The following is a 19,307-nucleotide window of genomic DNA, read 5'->3' as shown; positions in this document are numbered from 1 at the left end:
GCTGTTTTTTTAATTGAAGTAAATTTGAGCTTTCCAAATGGCGCAGCGGTAAAGAATATGCTTGCCAATGCAGGAGACGCAAGAAATGTGGTTTCCATCCCCGGGACAGGAAGATCCCCTGGAGTAGGAAGTGGCGACCACTCCAGTATTCTTGCCCGGAAAATCCCATGGACAGAGGAGCCTGGTGAGCTACAGACCATGTGGTTGCAAAGAGTCAGACATGACTGAGCACAGCACCGCACACAGACAGTTAATTTTCCTTAGGTTCGAGTGGACAGCATAGTGATTCAGGGTTGGGTTTTCATTTTTTTGGCTTTTTTATTTTTGGCGTATTATATTGCATTATAAGTTGTTACAAGATACTGACTGTAATTCCCTATTCTATTCAGTAAATCCTTGTTGTCTGTTTATTGTATGTATAGTAGTTTGTACCTAGCTTTAATATGCATAATTTCACTTCAGTTATATGGATTTAAGACCTGTCCTTTTGGTCCACCAATGGCTCACACAAGGGAAAGAGAAAACTTATTTTTGCAGCACTTGTTTGGAAGACAAAGAGGAAGGAGGACTGGCGTTAAGGAGGTTCTGTGTGTCCTATAAAGTTTACCGGAGGTCAAATTAGTCAAGCCAGGGAGAAGAAAAAAGAAGCAAGGTATACACAGCATGAAGCAGGTGGTGGTTATTACTGCTGCTCACCGAATCGGTCTGTTTTCCTCCTTGTACCACAGAGGAGGACTGGATCGCCTGGCCCCCTTGTGGCTGGGTAGCTCCATTCTGCAGAGTTCTGGCCAATGATCTGAGAGTACAAGTGGCAGCATTTAAATGCAAACAAGCCATTCTCAGATTTCTCCTTTCCCACTGGCCTCCGCCACGTTTGAGGAGGTGGCAGCTTTGCCAGCCTTGGTTCCAGAATGACTAGGAGAAGAGTTGCTCTGGTGACACATGTATGAGCAGAGAAATCTGTGTTAAAAAGCAAATCTTTGTTGTTTTAAGCCTAGGAAAATTTGGGGTTGTTTGTTTTGCAGCATAACCTAGTTTATTACGACTGACACATTATTTCTATAATCTACCTCTAGAGAAAGGAAAAGGGTAATAGGGAAGAGATGGTGTGTTATGGTTGCCCTGGAAAGAGCCCTAAAGGAGATTAGAGGAAGAGAGCAAAGGTATAAATTCAGATGTAAAAGATCCTTCTAATATGGATGCCCAGGGCCTGGAAGATCTTGTGTTACTTCTAAAATCAAAGTCCTGAAAGTGAAAGTGAAAGTTGATCAGTCCTGTCCAACTCTTTGCAACCCCATGGACTATACAGTCTATGGAATTCTCCAGGCCAGAATACTGGAGTGGGTAGCCTTTCCCTTCTCCAGAGGATCTTCCCAACCCAGGTCTCCCGCATTGCGGGCAGATTCTTTACCAGCTGAGCCACCAGGAAAGCCCAAGGATACTGGAGTGGGTAGCCTATCCCTTCTCCAGGGGATCTTCCCAACCCAGGAATTGAACTGGAGTCTCCTGCACTGCAGGTGGATTCTTTACCAACTGAGCTATCAGGGAAGCCTGAAATCAAAGTCCTAATAATACTATCATTACAAATTGGGCAAAGTCATAGCACTCTTAATATTAACTACATATGACTAAAAGGTATATGGCTCAGCATACATCTTGACATACATTCTGGCTGCAGGCCTCAGAACTTAAAAGCATTGTAAGCTTACTCAGAAAAAGGAGAGAAGAGTGAATAAAAGCATGGATTTGGGAATTAGATGGGCCTGAGTTCAAATATCAATTCTGCCTCTTAAATCAACCTGTCAATCCTCTTATCTCTAAAGAGGAGATAAAAACAAAATCTACTTCAAAGGTTTGCTGGGAGCACTAACTGAGGTCACACCTGTAAAGTGTCAGATGCAATACCTGGTATTACTAAACCTTCTAGCTTTTCCCAGTCCTCTGGAAGCCCAAGGGCTGGCTGGTTATAGAAAGGCTGCCTTACTGTCCTGCCCTGAACATAACAAATCTCATGCCTACCCAATGCAGCTTCAAACTGGATCTCATGGGAGCTTTCAGCCATGAATAGGCTCAGAGCTGAACTCCTGCCAGTGACTTCTGCACACTCTTGCCCTCCTAGACTCTCAAGACCAGAGGTGTGCCCCACTTTAAAACAGATCTGGGAAAATCCAAATATGCACAATGATATTAATAGATTGGAGCAGGATTATTCATGCTCCAAGATTCTTGTCATTAAACCAGTGAGTCCAAAAATTCCCTTCATACTTTGCCAATTTCTTTCTTTCCTTTTAATACATTGTTTGACAGAGAAAAGGACTCATAAAAGTCAATGACTTCCTCCTCCATTAAGGATCAATTGGAAGTGGGAAAAATGACTTGTGAAAGCATATCCTCGGACCACAATTTTCTGGGAGTACATGTATTATGTTGGCCAGAAAGTGGAGCACAGGCAGACCTCCAGGTCCCTTAACAATAAAAATTCACCCAGAAGGTTACTGTGATAGTGGCTGACACACATCAAATTCCTGTCTCTCCATCACAATCGAGATCTAAAAACCCAAGTCCAAACTCTATGATTATAGAGTAGTGTGCAAAGATCCAGAGGAGGGCATGCCAACCCACTCCAGTATTCTTGCCTGGAGAATCCCACGGACCTGGCAGACTGTGGTCCATAGTGTGGCAGAGAGTCGGAACACAAATGAAGCGACTTAGCACGCACGCACATGCATAGATCCACAGCCATGAGAAAACACAAAATGCTTCTAACTAGGATAAAAATGGAGCCAACTGACTCTAGTTGTGACAAGTGCAGAGTTAAGAGGGTGTTACTATTTTTTTTAATAAGTGAAAATATATTATGGCACAGAGGCAACATTTACACTACAATTTAAGTTGAAACAGACTCCATAGGAAGGCGGGGCTTGCCCCACCTCAGGCCACTCCCACCCCAATAGAGAGATTGCTCTGATATCTGGGCATTGGGGTACTTCAGCCGAAGGAATCAAAAAGCATGAAGTCACCAAGAGGCTCTAAGGAGATTCAGTATTCAACCCAAGGTCAAACAACCAGAAGTGGACCCTAAGTTTTACAAGTGCTAGGTCAAGGTTCTTACACTGTAGCATGACACCATCCTTTCCTGACAAAGCAAATCTGTCACTTACCTCAGCCTGCCTGGCGTGGAAGCTGGCCTTCAAATGGAAGCATGCATCTGGGGGACCCCAAGGCCCAAATTCAAGGGCAAATGTGAGCCTGCAGACAAGGAAAGGGAGTCGATGTCTGCACCCTCCCCCTAATCCTCTCCTAAGCCCTGCTCCTTCCCACCCCATCACATCTAAGTTGTCTCAACTCCTCTCTAGCTTTGTTCCAAGTCATTTCCAAAGGGCCCCTCCAGAGGGATTATACAAAACACAAACCTAGTTTGGCTATTCCCCCATTCAAAAAGCTTTCATCCACTGCCCTCCAGATAAAATTTGAGCATCTCAGCAAAGCCCACAAGATCTGACCAACTCACCTCTACCTCCTCTTCAACCTTTTGGGAGAAAGACCTTCCTCACCAAGGGGTCTAAAAACTCCTTTCCACTTTCATAGATTTTGGTTTGGTTTTGTTTTGTTTTCCTAATATTTATTTATTTGGCTGTGCCAGGTCTTAGTTGTGGGGTCTTTAGTTGCAGCACATGGAATCTAGTTTCCAGACCGGGCTCAAACCCTGGCCCCCTGCATTGGGAGCATGGAGTCTTAGCCACTGGACCAGCAGGGAAGTCCCTCCTTTCCACCCTTTAATACTCACACAAGGTACCTTCCTCCAAGGTCTTCTCTAACCCTTCAAAGCAGGTCGATGGCACCTGGTCCACAATTAACTATTACTGCCTTTATCATGGTGTTTCACAGTAAACTGTCCATGTAGTTAAAGAGTTTATACAACATGGTCTCCTGAGAGGTAGAACCGGCTTCAGAGTCCAGCAGAATCCTGGGTTTGAACCATGACTTCCCCATTTACTGGCCAGGATATTCTCTCTCCCTCCAAGCCTCAGTTTCATTTTCAATAAATGGGGAAATACATACCTTACCAGTCTGTTGGGAGGGTTAAATGGGACAACAATACATACAGTATAAGGCAGAAAACATATTTGATGGTTTAATACATGTTAGTTCCTCTTCCCTCAACCCTTCCCTTAAGCTATAAGAAATCCTGTGATGCAAGAACTTTTATTTTTTTTACTCTTGTATTTCTGGCAAATAATACAGCAGGCACTTAACACATGTTGGCAGGAAAAAACAGAAGAGGTACGCAGGAATGCAGAGGAGGAGGCAGGGGGAGAGGAAAGGAAGAAGGAAATTAAATAATGAAATGACCGAATGAATGAATGATGCTACAAACAGAGACCCTGATCTGTTAAAGCTAACAAAAGTTACTATACAGCCTAGTCATGCGACTTTGAGAATGCCCTATCCTTCCCTACTAATAAACTCTGAAAGGATGTCTGCAAATATTGTGTCACTAGGTAAAGACCCTGAATCAAGAGACTGGCAAATCTACCAGCAGTAGGCAGTGTACTCCAATATAAGATTGGCACACATACTTGTGAAAAAATTTCATTCCCCAAATTGTTCATTTCTTATTCTGCTCTAAATGCTCGACTTAATACAATGAATACAAATAAACTGATCTTACTCTATGAGGTCTCAATTAACACACCTAATCAGTGGTGTGTTGTTAAATCAGGGGAGGTAAAAAGCTTTAATTTCTAGTGTCTGCCAATTTCTGTGGTGTAAATACTCCCACCAGGGATGATTTCAGTCTACAAATGACATACCCATAATTGAACTCACAGAATCCCTAAGCAGGGAAATAAGAAGAGAGAACAGTTGACTTTCTGTCAGTGGTTCTAGCAAAGAAGACAATGGAGAGGAAGTTGAAACCGCTACAGATGTGTTGATGGGTTTCAATTATCCCCATTCTCTCTGCCCCTTTTTCCAGAAGATAACTGAGCAGATGCCCTAAACAAATATGGAAAAATATAAACATACTTTCTGATCAAATGTAGAATTAATGGCCACATCTGGAAATAGAGATGAGGCAAAAGAAGCTCTGTTGAAAATCTAAGAAGGATCGAGTTCATCAAACGGCAGAGGGGGAAATGGGCAGAGGACCTGAACAGATATTTGTCTAAAGAAGATAGAGAGGTGGGCAACAGGCACATGAAAAGATGCTCACCATCATTAGTCATCAGGGAACTGCAAATCAAGATATCAGCTCATATCTGTCAGACTGGCCATCATCAAAAAATACAATAAATAACATGTTAGCAAGGGTGTGGATGGAGCCAAGAACCTTTATGCACTGTTGGTGGGAATGTAAAATGCTGCATTGTACATTTTACAACTGGCTAGTTTGGAAAATAGTATGAACATTGCTTAAAAAATTAGAACTACCATACATTTCAGTAATTCCTCTCCTGGTTATTTATCTAAAGAAAACAAAAAACTAAACTGAAAAGATATGAGCATCTGCATGTTCATTGCAGATGACCATGCAGATATTTACAACAGCCAAGATACGGAAGCAACCTAAGTGTCCACCCCACAGATGAATGGGTAAAGATATGGTATATAAACATACAAGGGAATACTCCTCAGCAGTTAAAAAAAAGAATAATTAAATCCTGCCATTTGTGACATGGATAGACCTTGAGGGTATTATGCTAAGTGAAATAAATCAGAGAAAAATACCTCTGATTTTTAAAAAATATTTTAAAAAAATAGGACCTCACTTATATTTGCAATCTAAAAATAAAAGACAAAAAGTGAAAATGGACTTATTGATACAGAGAACAAACAGGTGAAGGGAGACGGACAGGACTGATGAAGGGAATTAAATGGTACAAACTTCAAGTTTGGTCCAGAGAGCTGCTGTGATCTTAAACATTCAGAAAAATATTTTCCATGTTTATTTCTACCCAGAGGAGTTGTCTGATTTCCCATGATTTAACATGCTGTCTGCCATCTTTTTAAAAGTTGAAATATAGTTCATGTCCAATGTCATGTTAGTTTTAGGTGCACAGCATAGTAATTTGACGTTTGAATACATTTTGAAATGATCACCCCAAGTCTAGTGGCCATGTCCCCATACAAAGTCATTAGAGTGCTATTGACTGTATTCCTTATGCCCCATGGGAAATCAGACAACTCCTCTGGGTAGAAATAAACATGGAAAATATTTTTCTGAATGTTTAAGATCACAGCAGCTCTCTGGACCAAAACCTAAACAGGAAAAACCACACCAAACTAACAGAAAGAAAAACCGTTTAGCAAAATATAAGTTTTTATCTTAACATGGTTGGAAACTGGGGAGCTATAAATGTTACAGCGTTCTGTGATGAAGCCTCACTCTCTCTGCCGTAGGAAAGGGGCTCCTTGGGTGGTATGTATGCTTAGACAGAAGAGGAAGGCAGCTGGCAATATTTCCTTCCCTCTCACTAGGACTCTGGCTGGCTTTCTCCTTCCCTCTGTTTCTAACAGAGGCAGCACATGTGTAATAATAACACTCCACAAAATACGCTCCTGATCTCTAGGGCAAGTCAGAGTTCCTATGTTAAGGATGCAACTCTGAGGGCTGCCTACGAAAGCAGTTTTATCTTTATGGCGCCGCAGATATTTATTGACGTGACCCCTTCTCTGTGACAATACTCGTGTGATCCAGCCTCTCTCCTTGACAAAGTTCCCAAAGGAATAAGAAGAATATATAGTTTTGCTCCATGATTTCAGCAGAAATACTATCGAGCCGTTTGGGACTCTTGGGCTTTTAAGAAGCTACTGTGGCAACAGCTGTTACTTTACTTTAGTAATAAAGTTAAAGAAACCTGAACTCAAGCCACATAGGGGAAAAAATTAGAAATATCAAAAATATGCGAAGATGAGAATACAAGAAAGCCATGCCTCCATAGGAGAGTGAAACGAAACTATCACAGAATCGTTTTTATGGAGAGAAACCCAGAAGGCGTGGAACGGCAGGCAGTGCCCTTCCATTCAAGTGAAGGGCAACTTAGTGAAGTAACAGCCCCTGATACTTCACATAAAAAGATAAGACCCATGCACACGCCAAAATGTGGCATTCGGGGCTGGCTACTTGTTTCAGAACCTGAAAGGAAGCCAAGAATGAGATGAAGAGACAGATTTCACCTTCCGGATTCTAAATCACTCAATTCCTCAAGAGGAGGTACTTAGCTGTTTTCATTGGAATTTATGTAATCTGGCCAGCAGGGCTGGATCTGATGAGCAAACAGGGAAACTTCACGATACAAAAGAGGGAAAGTGAGGCAAGAATGAATTGAGCCATTAGGCCCAAGAGCAGGCAAAAGAAAGGATGGCTCCCCTGGTGAGGCTTGGAGGGTAGGCAGCCACCGGGCATCACCAGCTACTGGGCATGAGTCACCTCTAGCAGAGGCAAAAATGAGATCACAAAACAGCGTGGATGGCAGGCTTTCGACTTTAAACCAGCAAGTAGATTAGAAACGCTGAGTTAAAAATTAATGCAAAACTCTGATGAGAATCAAGACATCGTGGAAACCAGCAGAAACCGATTCTTCCGGTGGAAGAAGTCAAGACCTGGATAATACCCCTTGAATATTATCCAAGACCTGGATATTCCCAAGGCTGGCTGTCTAAATCCCAAAGAGAAAACCGAAGGTTTAAAGAACTGTAGGGCTGACAGTCGCCAAAGAAAAGTACTGACTACTGAAACCCAGGGTAGCAGGGTGCTGCTCTTACAAATACCAAACCTGAGATGAAAACATCTGTGTGCCAATGTGGGCTCCGCCCTTGACTTGCTGGGTGGATGGTGTGTGTCTCTGTGCGTGTGTGCACACAAATCTCCTGACGGCCCCAGGGCTGGGTGGCCTCCTCAGCAAAATGACACAACTGAACGATTTCATCTGAAAAGTGGTTTCAAGCTTTATTCTAGGAAGTGAAAACACGGGGGGAGGAGAATCCAGGGCCACTTAGTCAATGAAAGAATGAACGACAACACTTTTTTGCTCCAAAGGCGAGAAACAACCTCTCAGATGCAGGAGAAGCCTCAGCCCAGCTGTTAGATGTCACCACGGCCATTCAACCCCCACTCCCCTGGGCCTAAACCCTCAGCGGAGAAGGGCACGGCCTGGTCCCAGGACATTCCAGCCCGTGGATTATTTGATGACGTGTCTGCCTCCTACCCTCCTCCCGGGGTACAATTTTCTAAAAGCAGAGAAAATCCTTCCCAAGAAAATAAACACTCCCAAACAACCGTCCCATTCTGTTACCTATTTGGATTACATAATTGCTATGAAGTCAAGAGTTTCTTACTGACACGCCAGAAAAGACCTCTCAGCTCATAAGCTGAACTGCCTTTTCTCCGCTGCCCAAAGCCCTTTAAAAAAGCTCCAAGTCCCTAAAAAGCAGTCCCCAGTGCCCACTGACATGGAAGGAAAACTCCACCACCTCAACTCTGCTCAGAATGGAAACTCGAATTAAAATATTTTAAGTTTATCAGTCCTGTATATTGTTTTCTTCAACAACAATGACAATAATATAAACCCTTACCGAGGCTTCAAATCACCCATCATAGGAAGAAAACACTGTATTTTTTCTGATTCTGTGAGGATAAGCATCCAACCTTAACTTCTTTGTTGGTCAATATGTAAAAATGGGGTGACTAATAATTGGTAAGCGGCATCATTTACCAGTCACCAAGTAAAAAGTTAACCCGCTCCTGACCCATCCCCACACTAGGGAAAAAACCTCTAGGTCAAGCTGACTCGAACCCCACAGAGCACAATGCTCATTAAGATACCTATCCTTTCCCAGTTGAGGCAGCAGTAAAAAGGCTGCGGGTTTCTTTTAGAGCCTGCTCTAACTTGTTCATCTGGATCAATGTAGAAATAGTAGCAATCTGCTCTTCGTAATTCCTCTCCAGGAATAAAAATGACTAGGATATTCCTGGAAGGCCTCCTCACTCACAAATAGAAGGCATACCTCCTATAAGCACTGTACTTTGTTCAGTGTAAAGATTAAATGAGATAATACACAGAAAGTGCTGAGCAAGCATCTGGCACACAATAATAACCTCAACACATCCGTGGCGCTCGTCATTGTAACAACACCACCACACAGCAAAACAAAACAAACAAAAAGGGTGGGAGGCTGTTTCCTGATGCTTATCAACTTACTCGGAATAGGGAAAATTGAAGCATAAGGTAATAATAGCGCCACAGCCTAACCCAGAGATGTCTTTGCTGTCCTCTGGTTTTCTCATCATCTAGCTAGCCATCAAGAACTTGCCACAATGCCACAGGTACTCACACCCGACGATGTATCCAACTCTCAGTAACTGAGAAGTAGCAGAGTGTTTGAAACAATAAGAACAGAAAGGAAAAAGACCTTGAAGAAATTTCACAAACTCCCTTGGCACCGATCACGTAAAAGGTTTGCCAGCAAAGTCAAACATCCCACACTACACAACTGTTGTCAGTGGAAAAAGAGGATACAGAAAGCACAGATGCTGGACATCCTAATGAGAAGGTGATCTTCCCATCAGAGACCAGATACTCGAATTCCAGCTCTTCTGTAAAATTTAGACCACAAATAAATCCTTCCTAAGGCGCACCTAGCAATCTTTTGCGCTTGGCTCTGCTGTTTGGACATGCATAGTTGCTTTCCTTCCAGTCACAAAACCGGTTTTTAAGCGCTTATGAAAATATTCATATTTTTATGATATACGATAAGCAGGTTTTACTCTAATCTATATCTGATGTGCTAATTCACTTGGGGCACACACATGGCATACTAGGCTCACCTTCCCAGTGACACACTATAGTGTGCAATTACACAGGCCTTTTTTTTTTTTTCAAAGGTGGCAACAGGAATCATGTCTGGAGTCCAGAAAAATGATGCATTTGCAACAGTCGTGAGACTGGGTGGCCAATAAATGTCCGTAAAACTGTTATTTTGTATTTTGTATTGTGCCTCTTCAACCTACAAGAGTCTGTGTCACAATTCCGTAGTCTCTAAACCAGGTATTTTGGAAACACAAAGGGCATTAGTGTTATGCCTTTTCAACTTGTAAAAGACCAGGCCACTTGGCAACTCTTAGGAATTTCTAAACCATGCTTTCCAAAACGCAAAGGGCAAGTGTGACCCATAACTTTAGAGAAGGGCAAGTAACGTTCTACCTCTGGCTCAATATTTGGTTTATTTCACTCGATGTAAGTTTTTATGGCAACCCTCTATTACCAAGAAAGCGTATTCAAAGTAATAAGTGAAACTTGTGAAAGTCCATTTTTTTTTATTTAATACATTCTAATCAAATAGTAACAGCAGTAAATAAACACTTTGAAAAGCAGGCATGTATCCCCCTATATGTGGAAGAAAATTAAGTCAAAGTATTCTACATGGTAGAAGGGAGACAACTGCTAATGTCTATGGTTAGACCACTTGGAAATTCCTAAAGCCATTTCCAAAAATCAATGGCAACAGGTTGGGGACGCAGCTGTTTCAAAGGGTAAAATGTCTCTATCTACATGGTTTTATTAACAGGGATTGAGTTGCACCTGTATAGCATGACATTCTTGTCTTTAGCCTTAAAGGAAAAGAAATCTTTTCCATTTGCACCAGTTTGAAATATTTCTGAAATAAGGCTCCCTTGAAGAGGATTACTACAGTACTCATTCACGAGAGAGTTCATACATGTAGTAAAAAGACAAATACAGGATTTCATGGTCACCTTTTTTGGTTGATTTGGTTAATTGCATAAAAAGAAGGATAAATACTCACAAGCATATCTGTTTAACAAATCTCCTAAGTACATCAGAATGCAAAATATCAAATGTCCTAAAATAGACTCTGATCACCAGGCACACAGAACTGAAGTTAAGCCTGTGTCAGTTTCGTTCCTTCCACTTCTTCAGCACTCCTAAGTGGAGCTCTTTCTCTCCTACCAGTGCTGGGACCTTTCACCTAACACCAACGAACCTCAGAAAGTCAGAGTTCTGAGAAAATGTTCCTTCAGCCTTTACTTGGGACGTTTTATTCTTAACTTAAAAGGATCAACTGGTCTTGGTCAGCCTTAGGAAGGGAAGCATCCCTCAGTTGAAAACATGTGGGGAAAACTTTAAATCCCTAGCTACCTTGCCACACAATTAAATCAGATTGACTTCAGCTGGTCTTAGAATTCCGCGTAGTTATCCAGAGCCGTCACTCAAGATTTGGTTCTCTTTTACATAGCTGCATTCGGAGATATTCTATAGGAGGCATGTTTAGAAAAAAAAGAAACACTTATACCTGGAATTTATATTCTTCCAAATAATCTTTTAGTCTTGTTGGTAAAGGCAGTCCCCAGATGGTGCTGGTACACTTGTTAATGGTGAGTCTACAGAGATGCTGCAGGGGTGGTGCTGATGTGTAGAGTGGCTTGGTCAGATAAAGGTGAACAGTGCCGTTCCGGGGGGCTTCTGGGCCTGTCCGCTTATCCTTGCACATCTGAACATAGTAGTCGATCAGATGAACCACACTGTCAAATTGTTTAAGCTTGGACTTGACACATATGATAGAGTCCAATCTAAATTTCCCATCTTGGTATTCGATGCGAAGATTAGTTGGTCCAGCTGATGTCTTAACAGATATTGTTAGTAGGTAGTCTGAATGCGAACTATCTCTAATCAAGAAAGTTCCTTCTGGTGCCTCTTTTAACTTCTCTTTGGCTTCATTAACAGTCATACTTCCCCAGTACCAACCTGGGGTTTTGTTCAAAAAGAAAAACAAAAGAGGGTTAAATAGTTATTATAGAGAATTTTTAAAATAGGGCAAGTACTTGGCAACAATGTTCTAGCTATAAAAAGAAGTGTGTGAAAGTTTACCATAGGCTACCATAAATACATTCTGTAGAAATTTACTGAAAACGTGGGTCCGTTTAATTTTCTGAACAAACTGCAAGCCAGCTTTCTTTTTTAAAAAGTAACTTTCTGTAGCTGATCTTTGAACTCTCTTAAGATTTTCTAACACAGAGAAGAATGGTTGTAATATGACACACTGGCTGAGCAGACATGATGCTTTTCAAGTGAAATGAAAGATTTAATGTAAATTAAGTAAGAAGTTAGAAAATCCATGCCCTTTAAAAAATGGAAAACCCAACTTCAGTTAATTCCAACAAAATAAAAAGCAACAACTTTTTGGCTGGTTGGTGTCCACCTCCACCCTTTCCAAATCTTTATCTCTTTTCAAAGCCCTGGAAAGCACCGCTATTTTAAAAGAGCAGTACAGTAGCTTCTGTCTGCTGTTTTGACTGCAACTACCTTATCAGCCATTGAGAAATGGAGAGAAAGCCCAATGGATAATTAGTACTTCAAGTTTACAGTCTTCCATAAACTCTCTTGGACTTCGCCCTAATTCAAATCCAATCACAACCGTCGGTCTCCCTGGCATTCTCGATTCGACCTGCCAGTTCCATCTTCCATCCCGTTTTCCAAAAGCGACTTAGCGACATCTTGCATATTAAACGTTTGAACAATGCTCCCCACCCCCCTACCTCAAAAAAACTGCTCGGGGATCTGCAATCTGCCGGTTCCTCCCGCGCAGGGAAAGCCCTTGGCCCGCAAGGAAAGACCGGAACCACAAGTGAAGAACTATTCCCTCCCCTCTACCTCTACCAAAACTTCAACTCTGCCCCAAACGTAAGCTCTGAGGGTCCCGATTTTGAAAGCTTGCAGGTTTGCCAGAACCTCCCCTCCACACCTCCCCGCCCCCATCTTGTCTTCTTTCAGATGCCGAGAGACGACAGAGAGCCGTGCAAAGCGCAAGGCTGCCCCTAGAAACCAGCGAGGCCAGGCTCGGCTGGGGCTTCGCAGTCCGCCCTCCTCCCGGCTTTGCGGCAGTCGCCTGCCCGGCAATCTGTCGGTCCCTGAACTTGGCTGCCAAGATTCCAGGCTGCAGCGGCTGCCGGGCCCGGGAGCCGGATGCAGCTGAAGCTGCTGGCAGCGCAGCGCCCACTCGCTGCCCTCGCAACCCTCGGACAGGAAAGGCGCCGTCACTATCTCCGGCTAGGATCCGAGCCCGAGTGCCGACCCCCAAGCAGCCGCGGAAAATAGCTAAAGTGCCAGCGCCCTAAGAGTCGATTTCCAAGGAACCCCTCTCGAGCTCTGCCCTCCTCTAGGCCTTGGAGTCCCTCAGGAACCACTCTCCTTTCGCATTCCCAAGGATCCAGAGCCGTGCGGCATCCTCTCCGCGAGCCGCCTGCCCCGCAGCGGGGATCCCAGCCTCGCCAGCACAGCCCCATCCTCGTCTCCGGGGAGGCGCCCCCTTCTCGCACGCGTCGCGACGGGTCCGCTCCCTACCTGTGTGACTGAGTTCCCGCAGGGCCTTCGCCAGACGCGCCGCCTCTGGGGACGGCTCCTCCGCCGACCCCGCGGTCCCCCACTGGCTCTGCGCCCCTTCCGCGCCATTCCCGGAGGACTCGAGGCACCGCAGGGTCATGGGAGAAAGGTCACCGCGGCAAAGACAGGTGGCCGCCCGAGCTGGGGTCGGAGAAAGGCACGCGTCCCTCTTAGAAGTCAGTGGGAACCCCAAAACCACTCCCTGAGGGGTCCCCGAAATGGTGGTGGGGAGGGTGGGGATGGGGCGCTGCAGGCTCTTCCTCCCCGGGTTCCGGTGCACCGATGGCCAAATCCCCCGCAGGCGCGTTCACGCACAGTTCGCCTGCAAAGAGAAAGTGGAGGGTTGGGTCAGTCGGAACTGGACCCCTGCGGCCGGGGTGAGGGTGGAGAGGCAGGGATGTGGAAAATCCCGGGGACTCCTCCGCGTCTGTGCTCCTGCACCATTTAACCCCGAGCATCCAGTTACTGCCCTGGCCCGTTCCAGAGAAAGGATAGAGAGACAGCAGGGATCCAAGACACAAGGGGCGTGGGGGTGGCGGGGGGAGCGGACAGGATGAGGGTGGGGAACCGGGCAATTTCCCGCCGAGGGCTGCTCTCTGAAATCGCAGACTAGCAGACGAGAAGAGCGAAGAGTCACCTGTGGGCACGGTGGTAAATGGGCAAGCAGAAATTTGAAAAGGAAACAGGCAAGGTCCCCAAATTGGCACTCCTTTCTCACACTCTGCACAGCCCGAGGAGCCCCGGAAGAAGCCCCCGGCACAAACCTAGTTACCGACCCTAGAGCGCCGCGGGGCTCCCCGGGCAGAGCCGGCAGTCCGGGACTCAGAGGTGCGGGAGCTGCGGCCACCCCGCAGAAGAGGCTTCCTGGCTCCCCTGCCCCCGCTGAGGGCACGGGTTGGGGGGCCGCCGAGGCTGCCGCTCCCGAGGTCGGGCGGCTCCTGCTGCTGCTGCTGCTGCCGCCGCGGGCGCTGTCGAGGAATCTGCCCGAGCGCGCAGACCTCGCGGGGGCTCCGACCCGTGACCCGAGCCCAGGCCGAGCACGCGGCTGAGAGCTCCGTGGGACATGCTAGACAACCAACGCCGAGCCCTTACCTCGGCCTCGAACGCCGTGGCCGCCTCCACACCAGGCAGACTCCAGCCCGCACTGGGCGGGGGAGCCGGGAGGGGCCCGGGAGGAGCGGTGTCTGCCTGTTTCCCCTGTTGACTTTTTAATTTGGGAACGAGATGCCCAAGGCGGTGACTAGCCCTGCGCTCAGCGGCGGAGACGTCCGGAGTTCTCTGCGCAGAGAGTAAACGTGAGTCCCAGGGACCACTGCCTCGACTGGCTGGGCTCAGACACCTCCTCCGGGCTCCGACAGCCCCCGCCCCCCGACCCGGGGCAGCTGCTGGGTTCCCTCCGGCTGCAGCCAAGGAGATGAGAAGGGGAGAGGGAGGGAGGAAAGAGTCAGGGCGGGAGGCAGGCGGGTGGGGAGGAGCGGGAGATCAGGTTATTAGAAGGATTATTAATCTGGATGGCAGTTTACAGGGGCGGGGGGAGGGAAAAAAAAAAACAAAACTCTGGAGACTCCCAGACGCCGGGAAAGAACCGGAGAAAGCAGGCAGTAGCTCCCAGCCCCCGGGCAGAGCCACAGTTCCGACTCTCAAGCCCGGCGGCTCCAAACTGCGGAAGCCCAGGCTGCCTGGCGCTGGCGGCCGCGCCCCAGTGCCCTCCCCAGCCCTCGTGGGGGCGGAGCCTTCGGGCTCCCGGGTCTGATACCTGCCGCCGGCCCGAGCTCCTTTGGCGCCCCAGCTGCAGGCGAAGGCGATCCGGAGGCCGTGCACCCGGGGCCCCGGCGCGCGCCGTCCGTGGCCCGCGCAGCGCCAGTGGCGGCGGGCGAGGAGGCTCATGCTTCAGGGGAAGCCCAGGGCCCGCGAGCCGCGGCGGCGGCGGCGAGACTAGAGTTAAACGTCCGTCCCGGGAGCGGTGTGTGCGCGCGATTTCCCAGACGTACGCGCCTCCCTCACTCCCCGCCTCTCTCCGCGTCCGCGCTCCCCGCGCGCCCCGCCCAGCGGCTGCGGAGGCCGCTTTCCAGGAACTTTCCAGGAATCCACCTCACGTGACCGCGGCCCCCGCTACTGCTTTAAAGAGACTCCGGCGCAGTTGCGCAGGCTTCGGGGGAGACGGGCTCCGAGCGCTCGGGTTTCTACCCGGTCGGGGCGGATGCCTGGGAATCTGCCCTCCTCTGACCCCCAACGCCTGGGTGTGCTCCGAGACGCGCAAGAGAAGCCCCAGGCCACCACCGAGCCGGTTCCCGCGGCGGGAGCCTGTCTCCAAGCCGTGCAGGCAGTGCGCCGGGGTCGAGCGATGAACAGACATGCTCGCCCCTAAGCCCGCCGCCGAGGGTTGTCTTGCCCACCCCTTCCGCGCCTTCTCTAGGCGACCTTCCAGGCCGCACATCTTGAAGAGGGGGTGTTGGAGAGACTAGAGGTCCTCGGAAATGGCCCCTCCCGCTCTAAGACACAGTCGTGGAGTGAGGGAGCCCCCTCTTGGACCACCCTCCCTTCCAGGTCCACGCCCAGGAGCCGAAGGGAGTGGGCCGATGGCGGTCCCCTGGGCCTGAGTCCTAGAAGGTTGCCAGCGGGCGGAGAGCGGCGCCTGGTTAAGCTGCGCTGGTCGCGCTCAGTCCCCTCCCCCTGGCGGGCTTGCTCGCGGTCTCCCGCATCGGCCCGGCCCTGCTCCTCCCTCCTTCCCTCCGCTCCCCCGTCTCCTTCCGGCCACCCGGCGGCCCTCCCGGCTCACCAGCGCCGATCGCGGAGGGGACGCTCAGACCCGCGCGCTCTGTGGTCCGCGTGGCCCGCCCGCCTCCGTGTCCGCAGCCTGGGAGAGCTCAACTCTGGGATTTCCCGCAGAACTGGAGCCTGGGGGACCGGGAATGCGGAAAGATCCCCAGCTCTTCTTCCCTGCCCAGGGACCCTCACCTCCTCCCACCTGGTTGGAGGCCACCTGGCCTCAGTTAAAACTCATCTCCTTCCCTGCATGTCTCCTCCCGAGATGTGACCTACTTTAAATGTGACCTACTTTTTAAAAAATCATCAACACTCATGGGAAAACCGGATCCAACATTTCGATAACCATTTTTCTTTGAAATACTCTTCTATTGCATCACTATTCAAAAGCTTGAAAGGTCAATGGCCACTTTTAGTTGAAGCGCCGGCTATGGGGAAGTTGGGCGAGGAAGCGGAGGGGCGCGGGGGTGGGGGGGGGCGGTGCGGGGAAAGGCTCGACTCACAAACCTTGCTTGGTGCCCCCCCCTGCTGGCTCTGCGAGGAAACAGAAACCAGTTCCCTGACTTGGGGAGTCGTGGACAAAAGGCTTTTCTCAATAATTTTCCTGCTTTTGAGTAAATAATTACGCAAATAATTGATAAATTAGCCGGAGAGGAAGGGGAGGAGTGTATTTCCCAGCTAACAAAGGGTTTTGTCAACGATGGAGTCTCGTGGACGAATCATGTTTGTTTCTTAGAGTCTAATGTGGAGGACTGAGCTAACTGAACCCTAGTTAGAACCCTCTATAATAGAGACGGATAAGCTTGTAGAAGTCTCTTACCCTCCTTGGACCCTCGACCTTTTCTATAAAATTAAGGGACTGCGTTCCAGTTCTGGGCGAGGGATTGGGATGAATGAACAAATAAGATTCCAAGTGGAATTTGTGTCTGGTCTGAGGCCCAGAAACACTTACTGAACCACTACCTCTACTAGGGTTCATTATGCTATAAATAATTGCATTTAACTTCTCCTTCCTTGGTAGAGAATCACAGAGGAAAAGTGTACCCACTTTTCTGTAGTGTAAAAAGATTTTTTTTTTAATTTTGCAAAGATAAAATAATTTCCATTTAATTGTCAGGTGAAATGAATCTGCCAGCAGCTCTTTTTAACTGTGTTTTCCTGTAGCCTCCTAAGGACCTTTGCACATGCCCTCCCTGCTTCCTGAAATGCCCCTCCCCAGACTGGGTGCGTGGCAGTCTGTAATCATTCAGGGCCCAGCTCAGGAATCATCTCTACAGAGTCATTGTCCACAAAGCTTACAGTAAACATAGTGCCAACTGTAGCAGCACCAAGCTTTGTACTAAAGTAGGATTTTTAACTTCTGTCTCTGAAAGGTCTCAGCAATGCCCAGCATTTTGTTGGCCCTAGGAAGCACACATTAAGAAAATATTTATGAGATTGTGTTCAGTGAAAAAAAAAGTAGAATATGTAATTGTATCCATGCTATGCTTTTGACATTATAAAGTTAAGTGTGCCTGTGGGCAAAAACAGAATGTGACCAAATAAAAGCAGCTGTTTGGAGGGTGACAGAATGTGGGTGAATCTTTAGATTTGACTTTTCTTAATACTGTTCCAGTGTTTCTGATACAGCCATCATTTTCCCAAAACTGCATGAGAGTGTCATCGCTTACTCTCAGGGGGTAGAGTATGGTTTGCAGAGCTGAGGAACTGCCCTCCTGAACCCCAGGTCTGCCACCCATCACTACCCTTTAGATGTCTAAGCGGAATCTCTGGTTTAATAGGTTCCAAACTGCGGCCTGAATAACCCTCCCCGCCCCCACCCCCTCAAAAATAAAACAAAAACAAAGCCATCCCTCCTGCACTCTTCCCCATCTCTGAAAACATCAATTTCAGTCTTCAGCTGCTCAGGCCAGTAGCCCCAGAGCCATCCTCCTCACACACCCCTCATCTCATATGTCAACTAGTCCTTTGATTTCACAGTAAACCCAGAAGGGAAACACTGGCCACATCTCCCCCGTGCATTAGTCTGTGTTTGTTCAGTCACTCAGTCGTGTCCAATTCTTTGCAGCCCCATGGACTGCAAGCAGGCCAGGCTTCCCTGTCCTTCACCATTTCCCGGAGTTTCCTCAAACTCACGTCCTTTGAGTTGCTGATGCCATCCAACCATCTCATCCTCTATTTTCCCCTTCTCCTGCCTTCAATCTTTCCCAGCATCAGGGTTTTTTCTAATAAGTCATCTCATTAGTCTAGGCCACCTTCATTCCTGGGCTTCCCAGGTGGCACTAGTAGCAAAGAACCCACTTGCCAATGCAGGAGATATAAGAGACGCGGGTTCCACCCCGGGGTGGGGAAGATTCCCTGGAGAAGGAAATGGCAACCCACTCCAGTATTCCTGCCTGGAGAATCCCATGGACAGAAGAGCCTGGTGGGCTACAGTCCACGGGGTCGCAAAGAGTCGGACACGACTGAAAGCGGCTTAGCACTAGCACGAGCACTGTCATTTCTACCTGGCTTACTGCTGCAGCCTCCCACAAAAGGCTCTCCAATCAGTGAGAGAAACCCTGATTAAACTAAGTCATCTCACTTCCCCCCTCTGCTCTACCCCAAATGACTGCATTGCACCGGAGTAAAAGGCAAAGCCCTAACAGCTACTCACAAGACCCTGGACGATCTGGCCCCTCTCTGATCTCATGCCCTCCTGCTCTGTTCCTGGATCACAACGCTCAAGCCACGGTGAACTCCTTGCTATGGGTAGAACATGCTATCTGTGTTCCTTCCTCAGGCTCTTTGTCTTTGCTGTTTCCTGCAACTACCACTCTCTTCCTCCAGATAATCTGCATGGTTTGCTCCTTCACTTCCTCAGATCTTTGTTAAGTGCCACCTTCATCACGAGACTTGACTGATCACCCTATTCAGAATCCACCTCTCCTCCTACCTCTCTTTCCTCCGTGCTCTACTTTTGTCCCTTGCATTGATCACTATCTATCCTAGTTTATGTCTTATTCATTGGCCTGATTTCCTGTCTTTCTCACCCAGAAGAATGTAAGCTTCATGAGGACATGTATCTGTTTTGCACTGTTTACAGCTTTTTATCTCATTTCCTTGAATAGTTTCCAGCACATAGTAGGCATTCCACGTAAT

The 19,307-nt window shown here is 47.5% G+C and overlaps 1 protein-coding gene across 4 annotated transcripts; it reads right to left on the bottom strand.

Annotated features, from left to right (window-relative positions):
• Positions 1 to 10,298: 10,298 nt before the first annotated feature.
• On the bottom strand, positions 10,299 to 16,203 carry SOCS2 (suppressor of cytokine signaling 2). Of its 4 annotated transcripts, none has more exons than XM_070788946.1 (3): positions 16,180 to 16,203; positions 13,362 to 13,722; positions 10,299 to 11,765 (listed from the first exon to the last, which is right to left on the bottom strand). In XM_070788946.1, the coding sequence occupies exons 2-3, from the start codon at positions 13,498 to 13,500 to the stop codon at positions 11,308 to 11,310; spliced, it is 597 nt and encodes a 198-aa protein (XP_070645047.1). In that variant the 5' UTR covers positions 13,501 to 13,722; positions 16,180 to 16,203; the 3' UTR covers positions 10,299 to 11,307. The 4 variants fall into 4 exon arrangements, with proteins under 4 accessions (XP_070645047.1, XP_019815912.1, XP_019815911.1 ...); XM_019960353.2 differs by lacking the exon at positions 16,180 to 16,203 and adding an exon at positions 15,157 to 15,295; XM_019960352.2 differs by lacking the exon at positions 16,180 to 16,203 and adding an exon at positions 14,493 to 14,971.
• Positions 16,204 to 19,307: the final 3,104 nt, after the last annotated feature.

The sequence above is a fragment of the Bos indicus genome, chromosome 5 (genome assembly GCF_029378745.1).
Source record: "Bos indicus isolate NIAB-ARS_2022 breed Sahiwal x Tharparkar chromosome 5, NIAB-ARS_B.indTharparkar_mat_pri_1.0, whole genome shotgun sequence".
NCBI classification, from domain to species: Eukaryota; Metazoa; Chordata; class Mammalia; order Artiodactyla; family Bovidae; genus Bos; species Bos indicus.
This window is presented reverse-complemented; position numbering and strand designations above follow the sequence as displayed.

Coding starts and splice junctions, on each gene's coding strand:
- SOCS2 (XM_070788946.1), bottom strand. CDS start 13,500: ATGACCCTGCGGTGCCTCGAGTCCTCCGGGAATGGCGCGGAAGGGGCG. Junction 11,766..13,361: donor GCGGGAACTCAGTCACACAG/GTAGGGAGCGGA, acceptor ACAAAACCCCAG/GTTGGTACTGGGGAAGTATG.